The following is a 22,474-nucleotide window of genomic DNA, read 5'->3' as shown; positions in this document are numbered from 1 at the left end:
CACAACGTGCTAAAACAGCAAAAAAAAATATGGCCTATTTCTTTTGTTCCTTTAATTCAAAGAGCTCTATCGAATTTCCATAAAATATCGCCGGCATTCGTCTTCATTCTTCACGCGGGGGGGAGCGAGCCCATTTGAAACGAAAATGCGAAAGGTCGAGTCGAAACGTTGAACAAGCACGGAGAGGGTTTTACTGCACGGCCGCACGTTTTTCATTCGTTGCGTTTAATCGACCGTCTTGATTCTAATTTTGCTGTAATTACGTGGCATCGCAGCGGTAAATAAAAACGGCAACGTTGAGAAGTCGTTGGAAAAGGATATCTTAATAAGGAAAACAGTACTAGTTGTAATTGCTAGATCCAAGAAAATATAACGGGGATAAAGTTGGTTCTTCTAAACCCACATTATCTTGAATATTCAGATAAAATGACAGATATTTCTACTGTATTGCACTTTAATACAGGTACTGTACGAAGTAACATCTGTTGCAGTAATTCGTTTTGTGATGTTGTTGACAAATAATTCCGATAGAAGCAACGAAATTAGTTGAAGAACAGGTTACGCTAGTATTGATGATTTGAGTAAATGTGATCTAATTCCTAATGGATAAAGAAGTTGAAATTATTGAATAAATTTTCTTTGGTGCGAAATTTGCTCCTTGAGACTATTGACTCTGAAATATTCGTCTGTTATGTTATTGATGCTTACAATAAGAGGAAGTAGAAACAGTCAGGAAGGAACAGTCACGCCAACCAAATGATACTGAATAGCACGCGAGTTTGCCATCTTTCAAACGTCATATATTTCCTCAAAACCGAAACCTTCGATAAAGAAAGGTACATTTTATGTTTTCTGTTTATTTTTAAATGTTTATTTCCGTTGTTTTACAGATTATTTATGTCTAGAAAATGTGAAATGATTAAAAGGTAGAGTCAAGCACAAATAACGACTACACTCCTCTTCTCTAGTTACCAGGTTGATCAAACTCGGTAGAAAGTAGCTAGAAATCCCATGAAAAGAAAACCTAATCGAAATACTTCTTTCCGTTTTTTTACTGATTGTGTATGTCTAGAAAACGATAAATAATAAAATGGTACAATCAAGGACAAATAACGACTGAACTCGTCGGAGACGTAAATCGGCGTTTTTCATTTGCCAAACATTGAAGACAGGACACGCGAATCGGTATTTTTAATTTCTCAAGCGCAAAAGACGGTAAGCGGGAATCGACGTTATTCAGTTTTCAGACATTCAAGACGCGAGACAACAAATCACATCTTGTGCGTGCAAAACTGATTTTCAATCAAAGATTTCGTTTAATAAAATATTTACATTGCATTGAATAGGTGCATTTATACATATTTCACATATATACCGAAAATGTACGGGCACTAAGGCTCGATTTCGTTTCGCAGTATACCGTCAACAATGTATTAACAAGTTAATTAAGGTCGAACGAAATTAGCTGCTAATCCCATGGAAAAAGAAAAGCGTCAATGAAATGTTTCATTCCGTCGTTTTACAGATTATTTAGGTGCAATAATACTAACACCCGCGCTACCAAATTACCGCAATAAAACGAACAGCCCGTGAACGTAGTTAATTCGTAACAGGAAGAAACACAGTTAGCAATGGTATACCCCGTATCAAAGTGCAGAGACGCGTGTGTTCCGTCGAGCTACGTAGAGCCCCCGAGATTTATCGGCGGGGAACGGTTATCGATCCCGTGAAACCGGCTTGTATCGCTAGTAATTGGAACATTTATGAGCCAATCAATCACTTTTCTCGTTGCAGTCCCCCCGATGCTGTCGATCCCGCACCAATTGATCGGCGCGCCCCTCGGCTACCCGGTCACGTTGGAATGCCACACCGAGGCTCATCCAATTTCTTTGAATTACTGGACCAGGGATGACGGCTTGATGATACGCGAGTCCAACAAATACAATGTCACCGCGACGCCCGAGATACCTTTCTACAAGACCCACATGGTTCTAGTCATAAACGATATGCAGGTGAGTGAAACATATTTCACGAATGTTATTATATCGAGGATTGCTTCGACTATGTCTGCTGAGTATCGCGACGATTTGCAAATGTTAAAGGGGGGTGGGGGCATTCAGGTGATAACCAATTACTACTAGTTTTCCACATAAAATTTTGTAAATACGTATTTTCATGTTGTTCTTTTTTACACTGAGTGCAATTGTATTAGAACTAATTTTTTACGCAACAGAAGAATGTTAGTTATGACGTAAAAATGAAAAATGTTATGACACTGCAATTCTTTTTGCGTAAATCGATTATTATGTCATTCTGCGTTTGAAAGTTTGAAGTTAAGATCATTGGAAATACAATACTTAGAACAAGTATTCAAATGTTTCACCTATAATATATATTTTCTATAAATCTATCATACGTAGGTAAGGTGATTACTAGGTTCGCCCTTCGTAATAAATAGAAATTCTGGTCCGTTCAATATTAAGGAATATCAATGGCCAACAGGTAATTTTTATGCTTATTATAAAAGTAGTACGAACGTGTAGCCTGTGTGAAACATTGTATTTTCTTATTAAAAAAGGTAATTCTACAAACAAAAAAGAAAACAGAAATATAGAACACAATTTATTTGTATAAACTTTTGTTTCACAGAAATTACAGTTTATAACTTTATGGCTTTAAAATAAGTAAGTTTTATTCCTTGATTCAAACTGCGTTTAAATGATTTGAACTTTTTGTATTTAGATATTTCGAATGCCATTACTATTGATATTTTTTCGATAGGATATACGTCTTATTCTTGCGTTTTTACTCGGGAATAAAATATACTTTTGTCCCGATATTAATACACGAAATAAATAATAAAACATTAATGTCCAAGCGAAGACAATTTATTTGATGGCAACGACCGCATTGCGAAACTACTCTATGGAATCTGTTCGCAAGAATGTCGGGAAAAAAATTGCCTTTCGAACGCGTTCGCTCAGAAAGAGTTCACTATTCGTGGCGGGGACCGTAGTAGAAGTGGTTGGCACTTTAACGACCACCGCGTTATAAAATTGTATTAAAACGGCGAGCTTTAAAAGGATACACCGGTCATACGACTCTCCTCTCGAATTCGCGGACTGCTATATTGATCGTAAATCAGAATCCTCAAATATTGACGGAGTGGACCCCTATAAAGTAGTGTTGTTGTCTCCCAACATTAAGTATTAACATGGGGACGGCTTCAGGTAACATTGAAATGTAAAAGTCTGTGAATAAAGTAATTTTATTTTAATTTTCGATTTTCCGTTTAGGTAGGTTCTATCTCGTGACAGTATTTTTCGGAATTCAAATGATCGTATTATACCGAGGACATAAATGATTGGAGTGTTGGATTTATAAAAACTTAAATAATAGTGATTGAATAAGTAATGACAATTTTGTATTGAATATTTATTCCACCATCAAGATGAATATAAGTTTTACTAACTGGTGTTATAGTGCATATTTCTTAGATAAAAAGAATATTATTATATATAAATATTTACGGTACATACTTCAATCAGTAATCCATGCATCAATAAACAACCAACCACAATAAGAAAACCCTCATGGGATTATTAATATTAACTGTAAACGCAATGCTTTATAATAAAATCTAACCATTATTAAACTTCTTAAATAAAAAAAATATTTTCTTACATTTAGAAGTAACATAATGTATAATATGTCGATTCTGCTGCATCCACTATCTACTCTTCCTCCGACCTCGGCGACAAGATGCATGATTACGAACAGATTGTGCCCTTTCCGCAGTCTGAACTCGTGTCATATTCTTTTTAAGCAAAAAAAAGGGAGAACTAACCGGAAGACTCCAAGATTTCTCTGTCCTCGAAGTAATCTCCGTGACTCCTGGGTTCCGTTCCCGAATTACGCGGGAAAATACTTCCCTACCCTTAACTTTATTCGGCATCAACACCTGCGAAGCCAACAGGTGATATTTGAAAAGTTTTACGACACCTCGTGAGATTTATTCGCGGATTATTTTCACGTATGGAAAGGATATTCTTAAAATTCTCGCGTCCCCTTGTGGTAGAAGCTAGGAACTTCCTCGTGTCGCTTGGCAGTGAATGACCAAATTGTTGAATTTATGGACGTTTGAGATTAATACTTGAATGTATTTTTTTATCACATCAAAAGAGATGTTGAAATTTCAATTAAAATTATTTTTCTTGAAATTGTTATAAAAATAATTACTTATTCTTATGGTAATTTAAAAAAAATGATTTATAAAATGGGAAATTTGTAAATACCCAGTAAATGACTGCTACATTTCTGAACTGTTTTTAATAAGAATTGTACTTGCTAATGTTTGCTTAATACGCTAAACTAAAAATATGGAATATTAAGAGTGTAACTACATTCCATTTATAAACATTTAATAAATTTTAAATTTATAATTAACATTTGTTTGCCTAATGGTCATTCACTGAAACACAGACAATTATTTATTTGGTTTACCTTGTACATGCTTGTCCAAAAGTCATTATGACACTTACGGAAAAGTAAGTAACCCTGAATAATCATTTGGATGTACCTCGATGTATACAATTTACTAATATGATGTTATAAAACTAGTGAAAGTTATATAATATAATCTGGATCAACTTATCACGTTATGTATGACACCGTATCAGCAGGTGTCCTAATACTTATGAACGGTGGTGTACATATATTCCTCCTCTCTTCCCCCACACCCTTCATATCGGTGGATCTTTATTGCGTTGCTTTTACAAGGATAATAAATGCGTCTGGGAAAAATTTCAGAAGTACAAACGAGTAAAGATAGAAGTTACTTTTACTTGGCCCGCGGTCTTCTTTATAAATCAAACCGCGACGCGAGTCAGCCCACAATAGAAGTTATCAACGAAAACTATCTTGCAAGTTTTAACCAGGGGAGGGGATAGTGGGGCGAAAGACGTGAAAAATAAATGAAGGACAAATTGGCAAGCTGCGGGGGGTGGGGGCAAGGAAGTTACGAACGGATGCATTGAACGTGATTTATGAAACGATAAACAGTCACGCATGTAAAGAAAACTTTTTAACTATTATTAAGAACACGTCATGATTCTATTTACAACTTGTTGATTTTAACTTGTTATTTTTAACCCTTTCGATACACACGCGTACTTTGGAGTAATACAAAAGTTGCCAGTGCTTTCATGTGTTTAGATATTAAATTGTAAATACTCGTTACATAAAGAAGCAAACGTTGAGTAGGAACTGAAATGTAATATGATTTTATATTAAACCTATTTTAACAGTTTACGAACTGTTTAATGTATAATGGCAGTTACTTCGTGGCGAGCAAATGTAGTTGCCCATAGTGTCGAAAAGGTTATAGTACAGATCAACAGACTTTGTCTGAAAGATCCTTAATAGACCTTGGGAACAAGTAAAACTCAGCCAGGTCTGATGTATTAACTTACTAATGAGAAACGGTATACGGAGAGTGAAGGATTCACCAAGTATTCTGATCTCGAATGATGGGATGAAAGATTTTATTAGTAACAAGGTAGTAGATGTTACTACAAAAAATTATTTTTATTTTACTAGTGGTACTTATCATTGTGTGTTGTGACAGTGAAATGAAACTTTTAATATTTACTTCTGTCATGAGATCAGTATTTGCTAGACGTTTATCATTTTGACTTATTCAATTGATCGAGCTTCCTGCGTTGTTTCCATTCCGTTCGTCTCTAAACTAATCATTATTATTCTTTTCAGGAGGAGGATTACTGTAGCTACAAGTGCACCGCGAAAAATTCACGTGGAGAAACCGACGGCACCATTCGCGTGTACAGTAAGTATCGTTTTGTTTACTCGTGCTTTACACCATCCCACAGAAACGTTTGTCGAGCTAATGACGGATCCTCGCGTCGTGAGTCGGTGTTCGTGTACGCCAGTGGTTCACAAATGAAACGACGGCTTGTTAGCTTCCGGTCTCGCGAATATTTAAAAAGCTTCCTCTTCTCTTGCGTACTATATTATCTCGAATAGAATATTACTTTCGAATTTTTATCAATTCTTTAATTAGAGAATAAACTTATTCATGGAAAATATGATTCTTCTTCGGTCGATGCAGACGTTGCATTAGAATATACTTCACATTTCTTAATGTTCAGAAAAATTATTTGTACACATTTTTGTGGGTTTTGTTCAGTTTATTCCTTAACTCCCCAAGCGTGTAGTTTTACTTCAATGGAGCTGCATCTGTATAAATCCTATCTGCATGAATAACGTGTAAATCGTACATTTTAAAGTACACTACATGTTAGATATTCTATTATGAAATATCTTTGTATAAGCAATAACCATGGTACTGATGAATAATTATCCAAGTGCATTAAAGTCGCTGTATTATCACTGTTTGCAAACACCAGTACAAATAGTAGTAATAAATAGTGAATTCTTGTACAATTATAATCTGTCAGAAATTTGGGAAAAAGTTTTAAATGGTTAGTTTCTATACATATATAGTTAGTATGACCGTGTAGTCAAAAACCTCTTTTGAAAACAACTAAAATTTTCAAATCTGAAAATTCAGTTTCACGTGTTCCACTGACCAGTAGTAAATGATATACTAAGAAAGTTAATCTGTATCATAAAGGTTAATAATTGTCATTCCTTGTTAGTTTTCCTTTCCAATAATATACCAGGTGCTGTTTTAGACAAGAAAATTTAGAAATGGGTACTTGGGTACCCAGGTATCCGGTTGCCTACACAAGGGTTAAGGGTTCTAGTAGATTCGAAATAACAAGAGGATCGGAATAAATTTTTTGAAACTTTTTTTTAGTATACTCAATTCTAAACGATCCAATTTTCTATAAATTCATATTAATCGCAGTCTAGTGATAAAAGTCGAGTTGAATTTTCGGATCACAATAGGCAAGGCAGTTTGAGAAACACTGTTGCGCACCTATGCCACCCTCGACGTGGAGGTGTTTACGAAGCAGAGGAAGAGGAGTTGTGTTATTTGCCGGCACGGTTGGCAATCGGATGCGGAACGTTCCTTGGTCAATGTATTCGGTTTCGGATCGGAGTAAGTCTCGGATTCCAGTAATTCGGACCACCTCGACAAATATATACGCGCAATTAATTAACCGACCTGGAAGCCTCGGGGAACGCTTTTGCGGCGATCTATTAATTCGTGATTAAATCGTTCGTGAAATCGCGCGGAAACGCCGCTATCCTTACGGTTACAGTATTTGACTTGAGACACGAAGTAATTACAGCTGGTTTACCCGGTCTTTGAAAATCCGTTCGGGGCCGTGTTTTTCAATTTAAGGTCCAATTTCATCTGATTCGAAAATCACTTCACCACCTTTTTGTATAATTACTCCGACATGCCAATTAAAATTCAATTGCAAATGTCTCTTGCAAATATTGCGTTTTGTATGTATTGTATGTATGTGTATTAGTATATTAAAATGTTCAATTCCTATTTACTGTGGTGAAAATAAAAACGAACCAGGTAGGGTAAACGTACCAATGAGTGAACACTTAAACGATTTTGTAACTATTAATATCAAATTTTAAATGAGAATAGTATTAAAAAATATTCAGCACATAAAAATGAGATTTTTTAATATATGTGCCATTTCTAACAATGCATAGATTTCAATTTGAAAAATTGAAAAGATGTCATGAATTTAATTAAAAAGAAAAAATATATGTTTTACCAGTGATTGAACAATACTAAGTAAATACACATTTCTAACGAATGCAATGCTGCGCAAATTGTTTCAATATGTAACAATTGCTTATTTTAATAACTTCATTTACTTGTTTTTATACATAATATTCATTCCCTGAGGGGTGTTGATTCATTGGACAGGTGACCCTATGTTATGTCTCAAATCGTGTTGACAAACAATATTTCCCCAGGAAAAGATACATTACGTTCCTTAGAAAAAAAGGAATGACAGAAAACTGATTCGTTGTTATTTCGTAAATATAGAACCAGTACAATAAAGTAGGTACGTTATTACACAAAAATTAAACGCAAGGTACCTAAATAAAATTAAATTGTAATAATAACATAGTAATGCGTACGTCCACCTCTATTTTAAATAAATTCAACTATTTGATTTTGTACACTTCTAATTAAATTTTGTCGCGTTGTATCTCGTACCTCGCGATGCATAAAAAATAAAAGATATCCCCTTTTTGATATTTTTTCTAACCAGCATCAATGTTCTGTACAATGATACTCCATATGTTCTCCATCGGATTTCAGTCAGGAGAACATACTTTATCGCAACAATATAAATGCTAATTTAAAATGCTAAAACTTTACCATCTTTTTGTTCACTCAGATAACTCTCACGCAACATTATGAACAAAAAAAATGCTTCTCTATTTATATGACGCATTAACCAACACAAGACTGACGAAGTATCGATAGAAAACAATTTCCATGCTCTCGGTTCTTTAATTAGGAAACAACAACGAATCAGAGTTCCACCGTTATTTTCGCCTGTCTATGGAATATAATCTATCCTCTCCTAAAGAAACGTTGTTTCCCAATACGATTTCAGGTATACTTGGTACGTATGACAGTAAGAATTCAATGTCTACGGACCACTCGACAGCATTACGCATTCATAAGCTCGGCAGAGACTCCGAAGCAACGCCGGGCGTGAATTACAGTGGAACTGGTCACCAGGACGATTTGCATGCGCCACGAAATAGCTTGAAGTTTTTCAAACACCGTTGGAAATCTTCAATTCCAACGCGGGGCCCAGCTTCTTCCGAAGCACCGTGTATACCGTGGGCTTAATGTATGCATATGACATAAAGAGCCAGCCTGCCGGAGAAATGGCCGGTCGCAGTGCAAACGCCCGGGCATGTACGTGCACAGAAACGACACCGGGTGATTTCGATGTTTACCCGGCAGCCCATGACGACAGCAGAGTAGTGGCGTGGTGGTGGAAAGGGGGGACGAGAAAGAGGAAAACACTCTCCATTAGTATGCATCGGTTTTTCGCATTAGCGGCATTCAAATGAAGCGAGCGTTTAGCATAAAAGGCTGCCAGGAAAGAAAAAGGCTCTGGTGATCCGACCGGACGATTACCCCCCGTCTGTACGAAAGTCGAGGGATCGTCGGAATCGGTGACCAAAAGGCTTGTTCTCGTTCGCGATCCCGCGAATCGTTTGTCTGCCAAACGTTTCTAATGTCAACGGATACGGGGCTGATAGTGATTTTAGGAGATGGCATGAAAGGCTGGGATCACCTTTAACCTGATTCTATCGTGACTAACAAGGGAACGTACCAAATTGACAATCGTCGATTGTGATGCAACTCTGTGAGATTGTAGTTCTCATAAAAATATTTGACACGTGTTTTACTTTTTACAGTGTATCTACTATATGTTCGATTATACTCATTCAAGTGTTCAGTCTTCCACAAAAATGAAAGTTTAGGGTGAAACACCCCCTCAAACGTTAATCTGTGTTTTCCTATTTTCTTATATCTTTAAAACTATAGTAGATCTAAAAAAATGTTGGAATGAAAAATTTAATGTGTTTTCATTCTATTTTATGGAGATTTATAGAGCATTAGAAACAATTAGTGTAGTAGGAATTTCATTCGATGATTCCATAATATTTTTAAAAATATAGATTCTTAACACTTTCAACAGCAAACAGATAACCAGACTTGATCTACCAAATTATCATCTTTTTGCCAGATAACGAGACACTATCAAAGTGTTTAATAATTATTGAATTTAATAGTAATGATCGATATCAAGCAAATTTATATCGCAAACAACAATAGCCTATTTAATGAAAGGATGGCTGATGCTTTGACATGAGTAATAACAAACCATTCATTTATATGGAAAAACTGGATGTGCATATCAAACCTTTGACTGGAAGTTTAGTGCTAGAAATTGGTGCTGCAGTTATACATATTTCAAGAGGTCCCGTCGGGAAGTCACGGGTACAACGTTAATTATGAATTATTTACCCTAGAAGGGACCTAAAATTAGCCAAATGCTGAAAGCCACATCGAATAATCAAGTGGATTATGGACGTGCGCTTGAGAATCGTAGCTAATTTTGGGCTGGCAAAGCGAGGTTAATATGTTTTATCGTAATTGGTAGTTGCGGAATACTGTTACTTGATTAGAACTCGTGGACATCATATCAATTATAATTGTCTTAAACGTATACGACCTAAACGTAGTTCACCAAACTGAACTGTATACTTTATTTCGAAAATGGAAGTTATTATATTAAACAATATTAATAGGTTTAATATGGAATTAGTATTTGACATATGTATAAATTAAAATTCATCTCTATAGTGTTACAATTTTTAATTCGCAACAGATTAATCATACCATTCAGTACAATTCATTCTAATTGCACAAAAGCAAATATTTATCACGATATAAAATCACCCCAGAAACTTCTATATGTTTTGCAATTATATCGAAATAACAATATAATTTCAGCATTACTTAAAAGGCAATCTACTTTCCGTCAACCTAATACAACCAGCAGTAATTACGAACGAAAGCTAAGTAAATACTGGATACGGAAATTCGCGAAAATCAACGTACAACATGGTCGGGAAATAAAACATCCGGCTAAAAAGAAGATTTTGTAACGGAACCTCTGGCCGGTGTTAAGTATGAATATACACGCATGAAAATAACTTAACACGAGAAAAGGGGTAGAATGAAACGGGTGTAAATACGGTGGCCGGCCGCGCCAGAGGGAAATCCTCGGCGTATTCCTGGGGAAATTGCTTTCTAATTGGCGAGATTTTTAAAAGTCACACAATAGCTCACAGAGTTTTTGCCCTTCTCCTCCTACCCACCGGATACGAATATTACTTACTAATTGGTCGCTTTTATGAAACAAAATGTGTAAAGGTATTATACTCAGTTGCGCAAACAGCCAGCCCGAGTCTGTTTGCAATTATTCAGGCTTTGCTACCGGAATTCTTTCTTTGTTCTGCGTTCAATTGCATTTTCATTCTGGTTTCCCTTGGTGGCATGCATAATTCGCGATGAATCTTTTTGCAAATCGAAGTCGATTCTGTGTTCTTTCTGCTGTTTTCTCGGAACCATTGCTTTCGGGAAACTTTTGAAAAGTATCGATGAAGGAATTAATATTAATGATCGTGTTGGTAATTCATGAATCTGGATCAAACGAAACTTTGCGCGGTGAAATAAAAAAAAATTACCTTTTACGCAGACCCTCAAATTCCAACGTTAAATTATGTTACGTCTTCATCGATTTATGTAGGCAATAATCTGTAAACATGTACTTCGTCCTTTTACAAATAACTATGACTTCATAAACTAATTAGTTAAATATTAAATCAATGCAAGACTTGAATTTATGTTAATTACAACGAGAAATTGCAGCGAATAATCAATCGAGTAGTGCAATTTTTCCAAAAACTGCACTAGTATGTAGGAGATATTTCTCAGTATACATACATATGCAAATAATAATTAGTGTTACACAATCTAGTCGACTACTTTGAAGAGGACGTTCTGTATTCTTAAAATATCTTATTCTGTAAAGAAATCTTGGTATACAAAGAATTCTATTGTTGTTCCTCCTATTGAATTAATAAGCAATTTAATCTCGTTCATCTTTGTAAAACTTACATTTTATCTTTTCAATATTACATTGCATTAGGAAGCATATTATCAGCAATATGAGATTAGAATGTAGAGCCTTTACAATGATTATTATTAGTCAAATAAATTCAATCATTGCATTCACAATTACTCTCCACCCGTATTCATCTATCGTGAGCACAATAAATCTTGTATACTGCAAGATTCATTCTACGATGGAACTATAAATACTCACGTTTAATACAATCTACAAAGCATTTCTCTCTTTTTTTTTTCTAACGAGTCTACTGTGTCAATCTCACTCCTCGCCCCGTCCCGCGGCAAGGAGATTGATCTCCCTTCGCAAAACACGGGGTCACAAGGAGATACCGGAACCCGAAAGGAATTCGAATTCATTCTGCTCCTGGGGTTAGGGTGGCGAGGTGGGCAAAGAATAAAGAGGGACAGAGTAAGTTCACCACGATCCACGGAGGTCCCAAAAGGGACGTACTGGCCGCCTCCGCAAAGGTCCAGCAAGTAGAGTGGAATCGAAAACGAAGAATTGGGGATAGAAATAACAGCGGACAAAGTGTGACACGTACGAAGCTAGACAAAGACACCACGCAAAGGAAAAATACGGTGAGAGAGAGAGGGAGATGTGGAGGATGAGTCAAGGGGAAAGGAAGAGAAAACAAGAGAGTGGGAGAAAAATGTCAAAACGACAAGGAAAGAAAGAACGGGTGGAGTGAAACGACAGACAAGAGGGAGCCGAAATTAAGTGGTAGAAGTCAGAGATATGTCAGACGAGTTTTATTAAGCGGCATAAAAAAGAGATTTGTAGTCTGACTAAAAGAGAGGGGGGGGGTCTATCCCCGTTAGTTCTGGCATGTCCAAGGGTCTTTGGTTGCGGAACTTAGTCCTCGGTAGGGGGGTTGGATGTGTACGAGGATGAACAGAAGGGAGTTGAACGACGAAGTGCAGGTCGTAGAGATATGAATTTATTATTAAGGATCGCCTAAGGGCAAAAGTACCCCTGTTTCTTGATAACCAACCATTCCATCCTCGCGCTCTGCCCTCTCCGCCTCGTTTCTTTTTTCCTTCACCTTCGCGACCCTAACCACCATCCCCCCCCCCTCCCCTGCGCACCATGTTTCCCTCCTTTTCAGGAAGGTATTCCTCACATCTTTTTCTTCTGATGCAACCCTCCTTCTCCGCGGCCGTGGATCGGCGGGAAAGCTCGGGCACGGCTAATTTATTCCATAGTCGAGTCAAACTGCTATTTGTGAGGGACGCCGGAGGGTGTAGGAGGGAGGCTTGCGGCCTCGAACGAACCAGAAGTTGCCGGAGTTCCTTCGGATAGCAACAATATCGTATTCATTCGGCTGTCCGCTTCCTTCTTCAGTCTGTCTCCTCCGCCCAGGCCCATCCCCCTTGTTCCTTCGGTTCTTCTTCCAGGCTTTCGCTCAGACTTGGAGGTTCGTATACATAATACAACGCGTTTCCTTCCTCTTTGGCCCAACGTCTGAGACGAGGATTTAATTGTCGGTCGTTACGCGGTCTTCCTATAGGCATTTATGACGTTGGTCCTCCACCCTGCCCACCCCCGTGTTTTTCTCGCCGTCCTCGCGGCCATGTAACTTTCCCTTCTTGTTAATAATCGCGGGACCGTCTGTTTCGGAACGATTCCGCGGGTTAGCTAGAGATTGAATAAAGGAGAAGATATGAATGTGGGATACTCATTTTATTTTTTGACCTAGGGAATCTCAGAATAGCTGTAAACAAAAAAATCGAGAGGATAACTTTGGGGAATTTCGTGTGAAATGTGCTGCATGAAAAAAAGTGTGAAGCTTAGGGAGTTTTTTATTTTTTTTTAGTTTGTTTAAGTTAGGGTAATATCGAACAAGTAGAAATTCGGGTAGTAATATGAGACAGCGTTACTTTTGAGAGAAATAATGTTAATGACGAAGTTTTAGTGACATACAAGTGACCTTTAATGTTACTGAAGATCGTACTAACAATGTTGATAAAGGAGTGAACTATTCCAAATGCTCGAATATTGCACAAACTAAACAGAAATTAGACAGAAAGTTTTTTCTGTGTCACCTTTAGCGGCCGGGTCTTTTAAAGGTTCGTGAGAGTTAAAATATTTACCCAAAAGTATAATGTTTATAATGTTCGTGGACAAATATAAATAAGACGAAATAGTTATCGCACTAATCAGGATTACCCTTGTTAAGTAAAATACTTAGACACACCAGAAATAGTAGTTTACCTAAAAGAAAGTTGAAATAGAATAAAATTTAGTAATCATCCCTAGAAGTATTAATAATACGTAATACATATAACGTTAATGAAAATTCTCAGTGTTGTTCTTATAGAAATCTGCGAGTGATTCCAATCGTATCCTTAGTGGCAATATACAAAACATATAATGAGAATATTAGGTCAAATTTAATATAATTTTAATTGAAAATAGTTTAACTCATTGATTGAAACGACACGTTATTCAATTTTCGTTTCAGTTTAACGAATTCGCTGTGAACACATTCTTATACTTGTTACGTACACCATAACCAAATATCGTTTGCCAGTTGTGCAAACACAATGAGTAGAAACGATACCTAATCGATTGAAATAGAGATCCATCGACCATCGTCAAGGAGCATTTAGTTTCATGCGCCTCTGTGATGGAGTGCATATGGACCGCAGTAGGGGCATACGCGATGCGTAGTCTGTATTACTTACGCATATTAATTATGCTATTTGGAATTCATTGCCTTGAGGGAGTATGTAACAGGATACCGGACTAAAATTTCGTAATGTTGATACTGATCTTGTTTCGCGTACCATAAGACGAATAAATCCAATATTCTTGTGGTTAGCAAAAATTTATTCAATTTCTATTGAATATTATACATTACTACAAGATAAAAAATACGACTAATTAAAATTACTATCAAATTGATTATCAGTATACATGTGTTGGTTTTCTATTACTTTCAGTATCGTTTCGTATTCAAGTCTTCAATTTTGTAAACGGATTATAAAGAATAGAACAATGGAAAGTATAAAATAAAATTGAAATAATTGTTTTCTCTACAAATAACAATTCACTTGAATTAATACATTTCAAGTAAAACAGAAACATTGATCTATACTAATTGAACATTAAAGAAATTTTACTGAAGATTATTGCTCGATTATTCTTTAATATATTAATAAAAATTTCCATTATGAAGTAGATAAGATGAGAAAGGATCATTCGACGTGTCTACTTAGTTTTAGTAAGACGTTAAACTGAACTTTCCACGGGTGGATATTAATTTCAGCATAAAGTTGCGTGTATTAGTTGTTTTAAAGCTGAACCACTTTCGCCTCTGGTGCGCGCACGAAGTTTTGTTAATCAATTTTTCTTCGCGAAATACAAACACCGGAACCCAGCTAGTGTTCCCTGAATTTCTTCGACAATGTTGATTTTCCATCCGGCAATCGATCGCTTAGAAATTTATTAATGGAACTAATTTCCATGGCAAAGTGTTCACCCTCCAAATTTTCGAAGTAAATAGATAGCTCTCGGGGGAAAGACAATGTCGACAATTTAAAGTTCCGCAAACTAAAATCCATTTTCTTCTTGTACTCTCTAATTTTACTCTAAATTTGCTTCTAATACAATTTCATAATAGACTACCGCATACATAGTAATGCATCTTAAAAAACTAGAGTATTAACTTCTACGTTAAAAGTACACGAAATAGAGTACTATTATGTTGCTACATAATTCAGACCTCAATTATTTTTTGTAAATGTCAATGACTTGTGTTTCTTCCACAAGGCTTCTAATAATCATCGATTTTGTTTTGAAATTCTCTGGAAGACAATAACGCAAAAATTATATAATCTTGCATTCCTTTAATGTTATACCTTTAAGGTAATGACTGTACACAGATTGCCTGGTTCCAGGCGCTTTTGGCCCATTTTTTAAACTGTTTCTAACTGAAAAACGAAGTCTTCAACACACTTTCGTCGTTCTTGATTTTTTCTTTATTTCAACGAGTGAAATCGCCCGGTAAAGTTTCTGTCTAACACCCAGTATATTGAAATCTAAATATTCTTTAAAGAAAAAGTAAGCTCCCAGTCAACGCGTTCGAACCAGAATAATTAATTTTAAAACGGATTCTCAATTTATTTATTTATGAACAGTAAAGAAAAGGACAAAATTATTCAAAGAACTAAAATAATTCGGCGAAGAGTTAATGCGATCAGTTATTCAGCCGGGTCACGTCCGATCGATACTGATTAATTGAATGAAAACACGGAGACGGTTATCAGTCGTTTAGAAATTTACCGATATTCTCACAGAGATTTTCATTCTGGATCGAGAATACCGCTAATGAATTCTTTACCGCGATACGTCGCGGCGCAGACTGCTTCCTCGAGTTTCCGTTGCCGGTTTTAATTATAAATTGATCAAATGTTCCGCGAACTCGCAGGCTGAGACGACAATGACGACGACAACGCTGTGTCGACATCTGTGTAATCCCGACGGAGGTGTAAAAATTTGCCACAATACCCCACCTGATCGGAAGTTTTCGCAGTTTCCAGGTAGTCATTTTGAAACCTTCAGCTCCGAACGGTGTCACGGTTGCCATAAATGAGTTAGTTACGTTTGTATTTATACATTTTTTAGTTTTTATTTGATGCTGGATGTTTAACACTAGAACTACCACATCAGTGAAAATGACTGGTTTTACAATTTCATTTTAAAATTCCTACTTCATGTTACATTTTTTTTCCGCAATAATGTGATGACTTTTGCAGCGATAACTAAAGGTGTGATATACTGAATTTTATTTTTGTTTTATTTATTCAGAATCAAAATAATTTTGTATCATGGCTACTTATACCAATACCAGTTATTTTGACTGGTACTTCTCAAAGTGGAGAAGTATCCTATAATCTGTTTACCGAACCCGAAATTGTTTATTAGATATTTAAAAAATGGGAAATGAGGTAAATGGCTTTTTAATTTAGATAAAATCTCTTCAGTCGTGCGTTCCAATTTCAGGAACATGGCCCTTCCCTGTAATGGATCGAAAACGTTTACCCATATTGCGTTCGGTAATGCGACGTCGCGACGTAAATACAAAGGGTGAAAGGGAAAAGATCGTAATAACAAGGGCTCCTAATTAACCCGACGCCCTCTCATCGCAGCTCTCCCATGGAGAGACTTGTCCACGCTGTTTAATTCTTTCCTCCCCCTTCGAAGTGACGTCGTTGCGCCCGTTCTACTTTCCTTCCCGACCTCGAACCGAATACTTGCGAGTAAATCAATTAGGGATAACAAAAAAAGGGGCAAATTAATTACTCGCTTCTTTGCCCGAAGCCCTTTGCCCCTCTGATCGAGCAGTTTTGTGTCTGCCTCGATGAAGCGTATATTGGGGGTAGTGATTGTCCTCGATCGAGGGAAGACACTGTTTTTGTTTTATGGTTATAACGATGGCCTGAGAAATGTCGGGGGAATCTATGAATTATAACAACTGAATGAATCGTATCAGAACATTTTCGTATAACAATTTAGATTATGTGACTATTTATAAATAGTTCATAAGTTTCTTACGTTTGCTTTGAAGTTCATCAAATTTTTAAATTCAATATCTTGCCACTGAAGACGCAATTATTAATTTCCTGGGTTTGTCGTAAAGCCGATCTTTACATACAAAAGACCCGTAAGAAATTAATTGTACGACCACGAAACACTAGGAACGACGGGATTTTTCATTTTTGTTTGAGAAAATTATTTGAAAAAATTAGTGTCGACGGAGAACCGTGGAGCTTGTAGGTACGCGACCGTCCGTTCCTTCGCCGGCTTTTTGTCTCTTTAGCGTGCAAATTACACCCGGTATTTTTTATAAATAGGCGCACGCGCTTCCTCGCGGTTGAATTAATTGCGGACCGCGAACACTGCTTCGTTAGTGCCGTGAAAAGTAAATTCGTTAAATATCTCATTCCTCGCGGTACGTTCTTGCGTCGCTACGAAATGTCCGAGAGCAGGCGGAGACATACAAAGTTTCGGTAAAAAAATGTTCCCCACTTCGTAGAGTAAACAGTGAACATTATACTCAGAAAAGAAAAAATGATTAGCAAGTATCAGTTATAAAATTAAGATATCTGACTGCGATTAATTCTGTACAGGTTGAGTCAATACGAAATATTATCTAAAATAACTCGTTATCGATTGATCATATCAGAAAACGTTTTAATGAATTATTTAGCATTTTAAGGGACGCGTCCGATGCAGACAATTGATTTCATTATATGATACAATTGATTTAATTCATTGAAACATTTCCTGATACAATAAATAAGGAACCAATTATTTCAGATAGTAGTATTTATTGGCTCACCCTGTATATTGTATCAGTGAAAAAATTCGATCCAACGTCTCGGTTAATTACGTTGAACGATCGAAATACAGGCTCGAAGAAGACGGTCGACCAACACCTCTACCACCCTGACACACGAAAAGCGATTAAACCGACCCCGCGGAACACACTCGTCCTTTTCGATCCAGATTAATCTAAACAAAATCCAACACAACTCCCTGAGTCGTCCACCTATATATTCCAGGGAGTACGTCATCATTTATAACCTTCCGAACTGTAGCATCGCCACGGTCCGATAAACCCCGTTGGTGGAGTAGCTTGCCCCGTAAATCGTGCGGACCATTGTTTCGCAAGAGAACGGTCACGAGAGTAGCCGACGAAAGAGGAACTCCGTAAGAATTCTGGCCCCGGCTACGATCCAGTGAAAATCTGCGAGCGTGTCGGGTTTGCACGCGGAAAAATCACGGTAGCCTGGAACGAGCAAAATAGGGGAACAAGAAGTGGGGAGTGGGTGGTGGGAAACGATGCAGCAAAAAACGGTAGTGAGAGAAGGGTGGTTGGGAGGGGGGAGGCAAGTAGGAAAGACGGGTGGAAGAAGGAGAGAATGGAGATCGTCTCACGGCGCATTAATTTAAGAGACAATTTCTGGTGTCCCATCGTGGCCCACCTTAAGGAGAACAGCCCGAACTGAAAGTCTGGCGCGGAAGGGGGGTTACTAGCCGCTTGAGGAACGACTTTTCGAATCGACTTTTCTGCCGGGGCGAGGAGGAGAAGTTTGGCAATTTCCTGGGGCTAATCTGCTGGTCGGTCAGCATTGAGATGCCACCAAGGGGGAAAGAGGTGGGTAGAAGGGAGCTAGGGGGTCTAGAAGCCCGCGGGGCCAGGAGGTTGCGGGTTTGAAACGTGGGCGATGGACCCATGGACCACGAACCACTCGGCGTGGTCCCATGAATTATACAAGCGACTCCTCCGCCTTTCTGTCGCTCCCTTCCTTGTCCGTACATCCTGGGCTGTCCTTGTTCCACCTATCGTTGCCCGTCTTCTTTCTCACCCCCCCCCCTTCAACCACCTTTCACGCTAGCCACCTTTCGTGGTTCGAGAACGGTGGTAGGATGCACGTGGAGGGATGGAACGGGCAGAGGAATGGAGAGAGAGCTCCCTTGGGACGCGGTGAAGAGACGCGAATGCGTGCCAGAAGCGAGTCGAACTTATCCGTCGAGACGACGACCCCTTTCGTGATTGAGCGCTCGCACCAATAAACGCCGTCGCTGATCAGCTACCGTGTTTGAGTGGCTTTTAATTAGACGGGGTAGCTTCCCTCTCTCTCTCTCTCACTATCTCTCTGTTTCTCTCGCACGCTTGCTGGGTTTAATGAGCCGCTGAAGGCTTAGCGAAGGGTTTCTGTTCTTTTTTTTTTGTGTGTCTTGCGTAAGGAACGGACACGCGATTCGTTGCTCTTCCATTCTTCCGGCCGTTTTGTGCGCTCCCTTTTGTTGGGAATAAGGAGTTCCTTTATTTTCCGTTGCCGGGGAGAAGTTTCGTATTAGCTGGCTTGGTTGTAGAGAATGACGATGGGAGATGGGAGTTTCGATGTGTTAAGCAGTTGTGCGATAAGATTAGGTGGTAGGAATACTTTTACATGGACTGATCTAGCTGTAAGATATGATACCGGATTTTTTTACATTTACGAATTTAGTACCTACTAACCACTTAAGCGAGAAAGAATTTTCACGATGTGGAGTATTTGATTATAAAAAGCTGTAGGTTCAAAAAATTCAAATTTTTAAACTTAATTGAAAACGGAAAGAATGTTTTTTCTAGTGATACTATTAAAATGAACTGACATGGAGGCCAGTTTTGTGACGTTAGATTGTATACGAAAGTATAAGCCAAGACGGATAAATCTGCTCTCCCCACTTAAGGGGTATAGTATACATATAAGTAAGTAATCCACTGTATTTTGTCCAATTTGATACTTATTTTCTGAGAAACCTGTATGTTTAAATAAGAAAATAGCAAATATAACTGAAAGATAAATCGATTTTAAACAATGTTACCAATTTTTTAAAAATAAATAGCGGATTATTTATTGATATTCTTAATAATTACCTAATTGAAGAAAAAATTTTTTTTTTTTAGTAGTCAATTATATATTTGCCAAGTTTAATATTTATCTTTTAGAAAATCGTTATTCATTTCATATTTAAGAAAGAGAAGGCAAAAAAACTTTTGAATTTCAATTATGTTGCTAATTTATTAGAAGAATATTAAATTACTTATAGGTAGGTGTACCTACTTACCATAAAATTTGTTTTTGTTATAGCATAGATTAGATTAGAATTTATTACAGAAGTTAATGTTACCATACTTACCGATGAATATATATTATAATATTAAAGGTGTACTTGAATTATTTCGAAACACTTTACGTGGAGTGAGTGATACAGTAAAATTGTATAACGAAGTGAAAGTTACGAATAAACTTAGAATCACAATTATTAATACAATTGCATTCACATTATTTGGAGACCAAAAAAAAAGGTTATAAGTGGAAATTAGAAGTCTATTCTAACACTGAAATTAATTTTGCCGATCTTATTCTTACATATTCGACACTATTAAGTTTATTGGTTCGAATTCATGTTAAAAAATTCATCCGACAGACCGATCATGGTGATTCCGTTTCATTTACATGTAATAAAAAATTTTCCAGTGGAAATATTGGAAATTTTTTAGAGAAGTGAGTTTTAATTAGAGTAGATGTAACATTCACTGAGTTTTAATGAACGAACGATGATTTCTATTCAACGCTATAATATTTTACGATGACTAGGACTATCGATTCCTTCTCAACTTTTACCAATAAACGAAATCATTCTTACAATTATTTAGAACCGTGATTAGTAATTTCCTCCGAAGAAGTGCATGGGTTATTGGTAGACTCCGGACCTTCATACAAATTTAATTTTTCATAGGTCACATTTAAATTGTTGTATTTTTGTAAGACTTGTTTCATCCACCAATGGTTTCGTTGGGTCAAATGGTAAAATAAAATTTATACTAATCTCCACTAGAATTTTCACTGCATTTTATTTTGCACATTCACATTTACGATAAACGCATAAAATCCGCAGTCTAGTTATCAATTCAATACAAACTCGTAACTCTCGCAATAATTGCCGAAAATATCAAAAGCGACGAACTTCTTATACAATGTCCATTAGACTTAAAAACTTTATTAAGATGCTTCTAAAAATGGGGTGGTCGTTAAAAATTCTTAACGAAGCAAAAGTCAGCTGAATTATTTCGCAGTTCATTTCATGCATAAAAAGTCTTAATACGAAAGTAAGACGCGAAAGCGAGCTCCCAGACTTTTATAGATAATTAATTTCGAATAAAATCTTTTCGAAGAAATTCTTCAAGTAATGAATAAGATTATTAATACCATCACGATTTCTTTGTAATTAAGACTTATGATGTTAGCATGAAAATTCTTAAGACGATTCAGGGCGAATAAACAGGAACGGGATTTCGAATTTCGGTAAATCCATCGAACGGGGAAGTCTTATTGTGGTTTTCTAGAAGACGTCGTCGTCTCGGAGGATCTTATGGAAATATTTCTTCCCATCCCGTGAACCTTCTTTTTAGCGGGACGTTCCCACCGAGCCCCTTTAATCGCATTATCGTACGTAGACATATTTCCATTCGTCGAGCTGCTGGGTGCCAATTGGACCAGTCTTGGATTTTCGAACCATTTTTTTGTCCAGCGGCTTTCCTATCTTGGTCGAGATTCTCTTCGTTGTCATCAACTCTCGCGATCTTAATTCTGTATCTCGGAATCATTTAATTCGCGTATACAATTTTAACAGATCATGAAAATATTGTCAGCGATTAATTCCTTTCACTTTAACATTTGCGTTTGTACTTATTATAGTAGTATTCTGACGCTTTCTGATCATAACTAGGGAATATGAAATATGCTTATTAACCCTCGAACGGCGATGACTGATAAAAAAAACTGAGATTCCATTTGCAAAATTCTACTAAGAATTATTCTAAGAATTTTCAGCAGTTCATCTTCCCCAACTCAAAGCGTGAAATCAACCAGGATTTCAAAATCTTTAAAGGACACTTTTATGGCGCATTCTCGATACGTCAGGAGCAAAGAGTAGTAATGAAAAATGCCCTTATGAACAAGTTTCACGCGTGAAGAATACACGAAACAAGTTTCTACGAAAGCGATCGATGCAATTACGCAACTTTCTGGAAAGTAATGAATTTTCTTGCTTCCACCCCCTCCGCTTCCGCGTCGTCCCATTGTCCTCGGAGTACTCGAGATCAAAAGACCCACGATTATTCTTCAAGGAACGCCCCCCCCCCCCCAAGGATCTAATTGCTCGTCGTCGTTATCGAGTGGAAAGGGATTGATATGTAGTAGCAGTACCTTTGATGGTTGGCCCAATTA

The 22,474-nt window shown here is 37.2% G+C and overlaps 1 protein-coding gene across 1 annotated transcript in view; it reads left to right on the top strand.

Moving 5' to 3' along the window:
• LOC107188074 (lachesin-like) overlaps positions 1-22,474 on the top strand; it is a 261,941-nt gene that overhangs the window by 187,469 nt on the left and 51,998 nt on the right. Inside the window, exons 6-7 of the mRNA XM_015576318.1 lie at positions 1,795-2,012; positions 5,770-5,845. Of these exons, the coding sequence (XP_015431804.1) occupies positions 1,795-2,012; positions 5,770-5,845 (294 nt within the window). The remainder of the gene's footprint in view (positions 1-1,794; positions 2,013-5,769; positions 5,846-22,474) is intronic.

The sequence above is a fragment of the Dufourea novaeangliae genome, unplaced genomic scaffold (assembly GCF_001272555.1).
Source record: "Dufourea novaeangliae isolate 0120121106 unplaced genomic scaffold, ASM127255v1 scaffold115, whole genome shotgun sequence".
Classification (NCBI taxonomy): domain Eukaryota; kingdom Metazoa; phylum Arthropoda; class Insecta; order Hymenoptera; family Halictidae; genus Dufourea; species Dufourea novaeangliae.
This window is presented reverse-complemented; position numbering and strand designations above follow the sequence as displayed.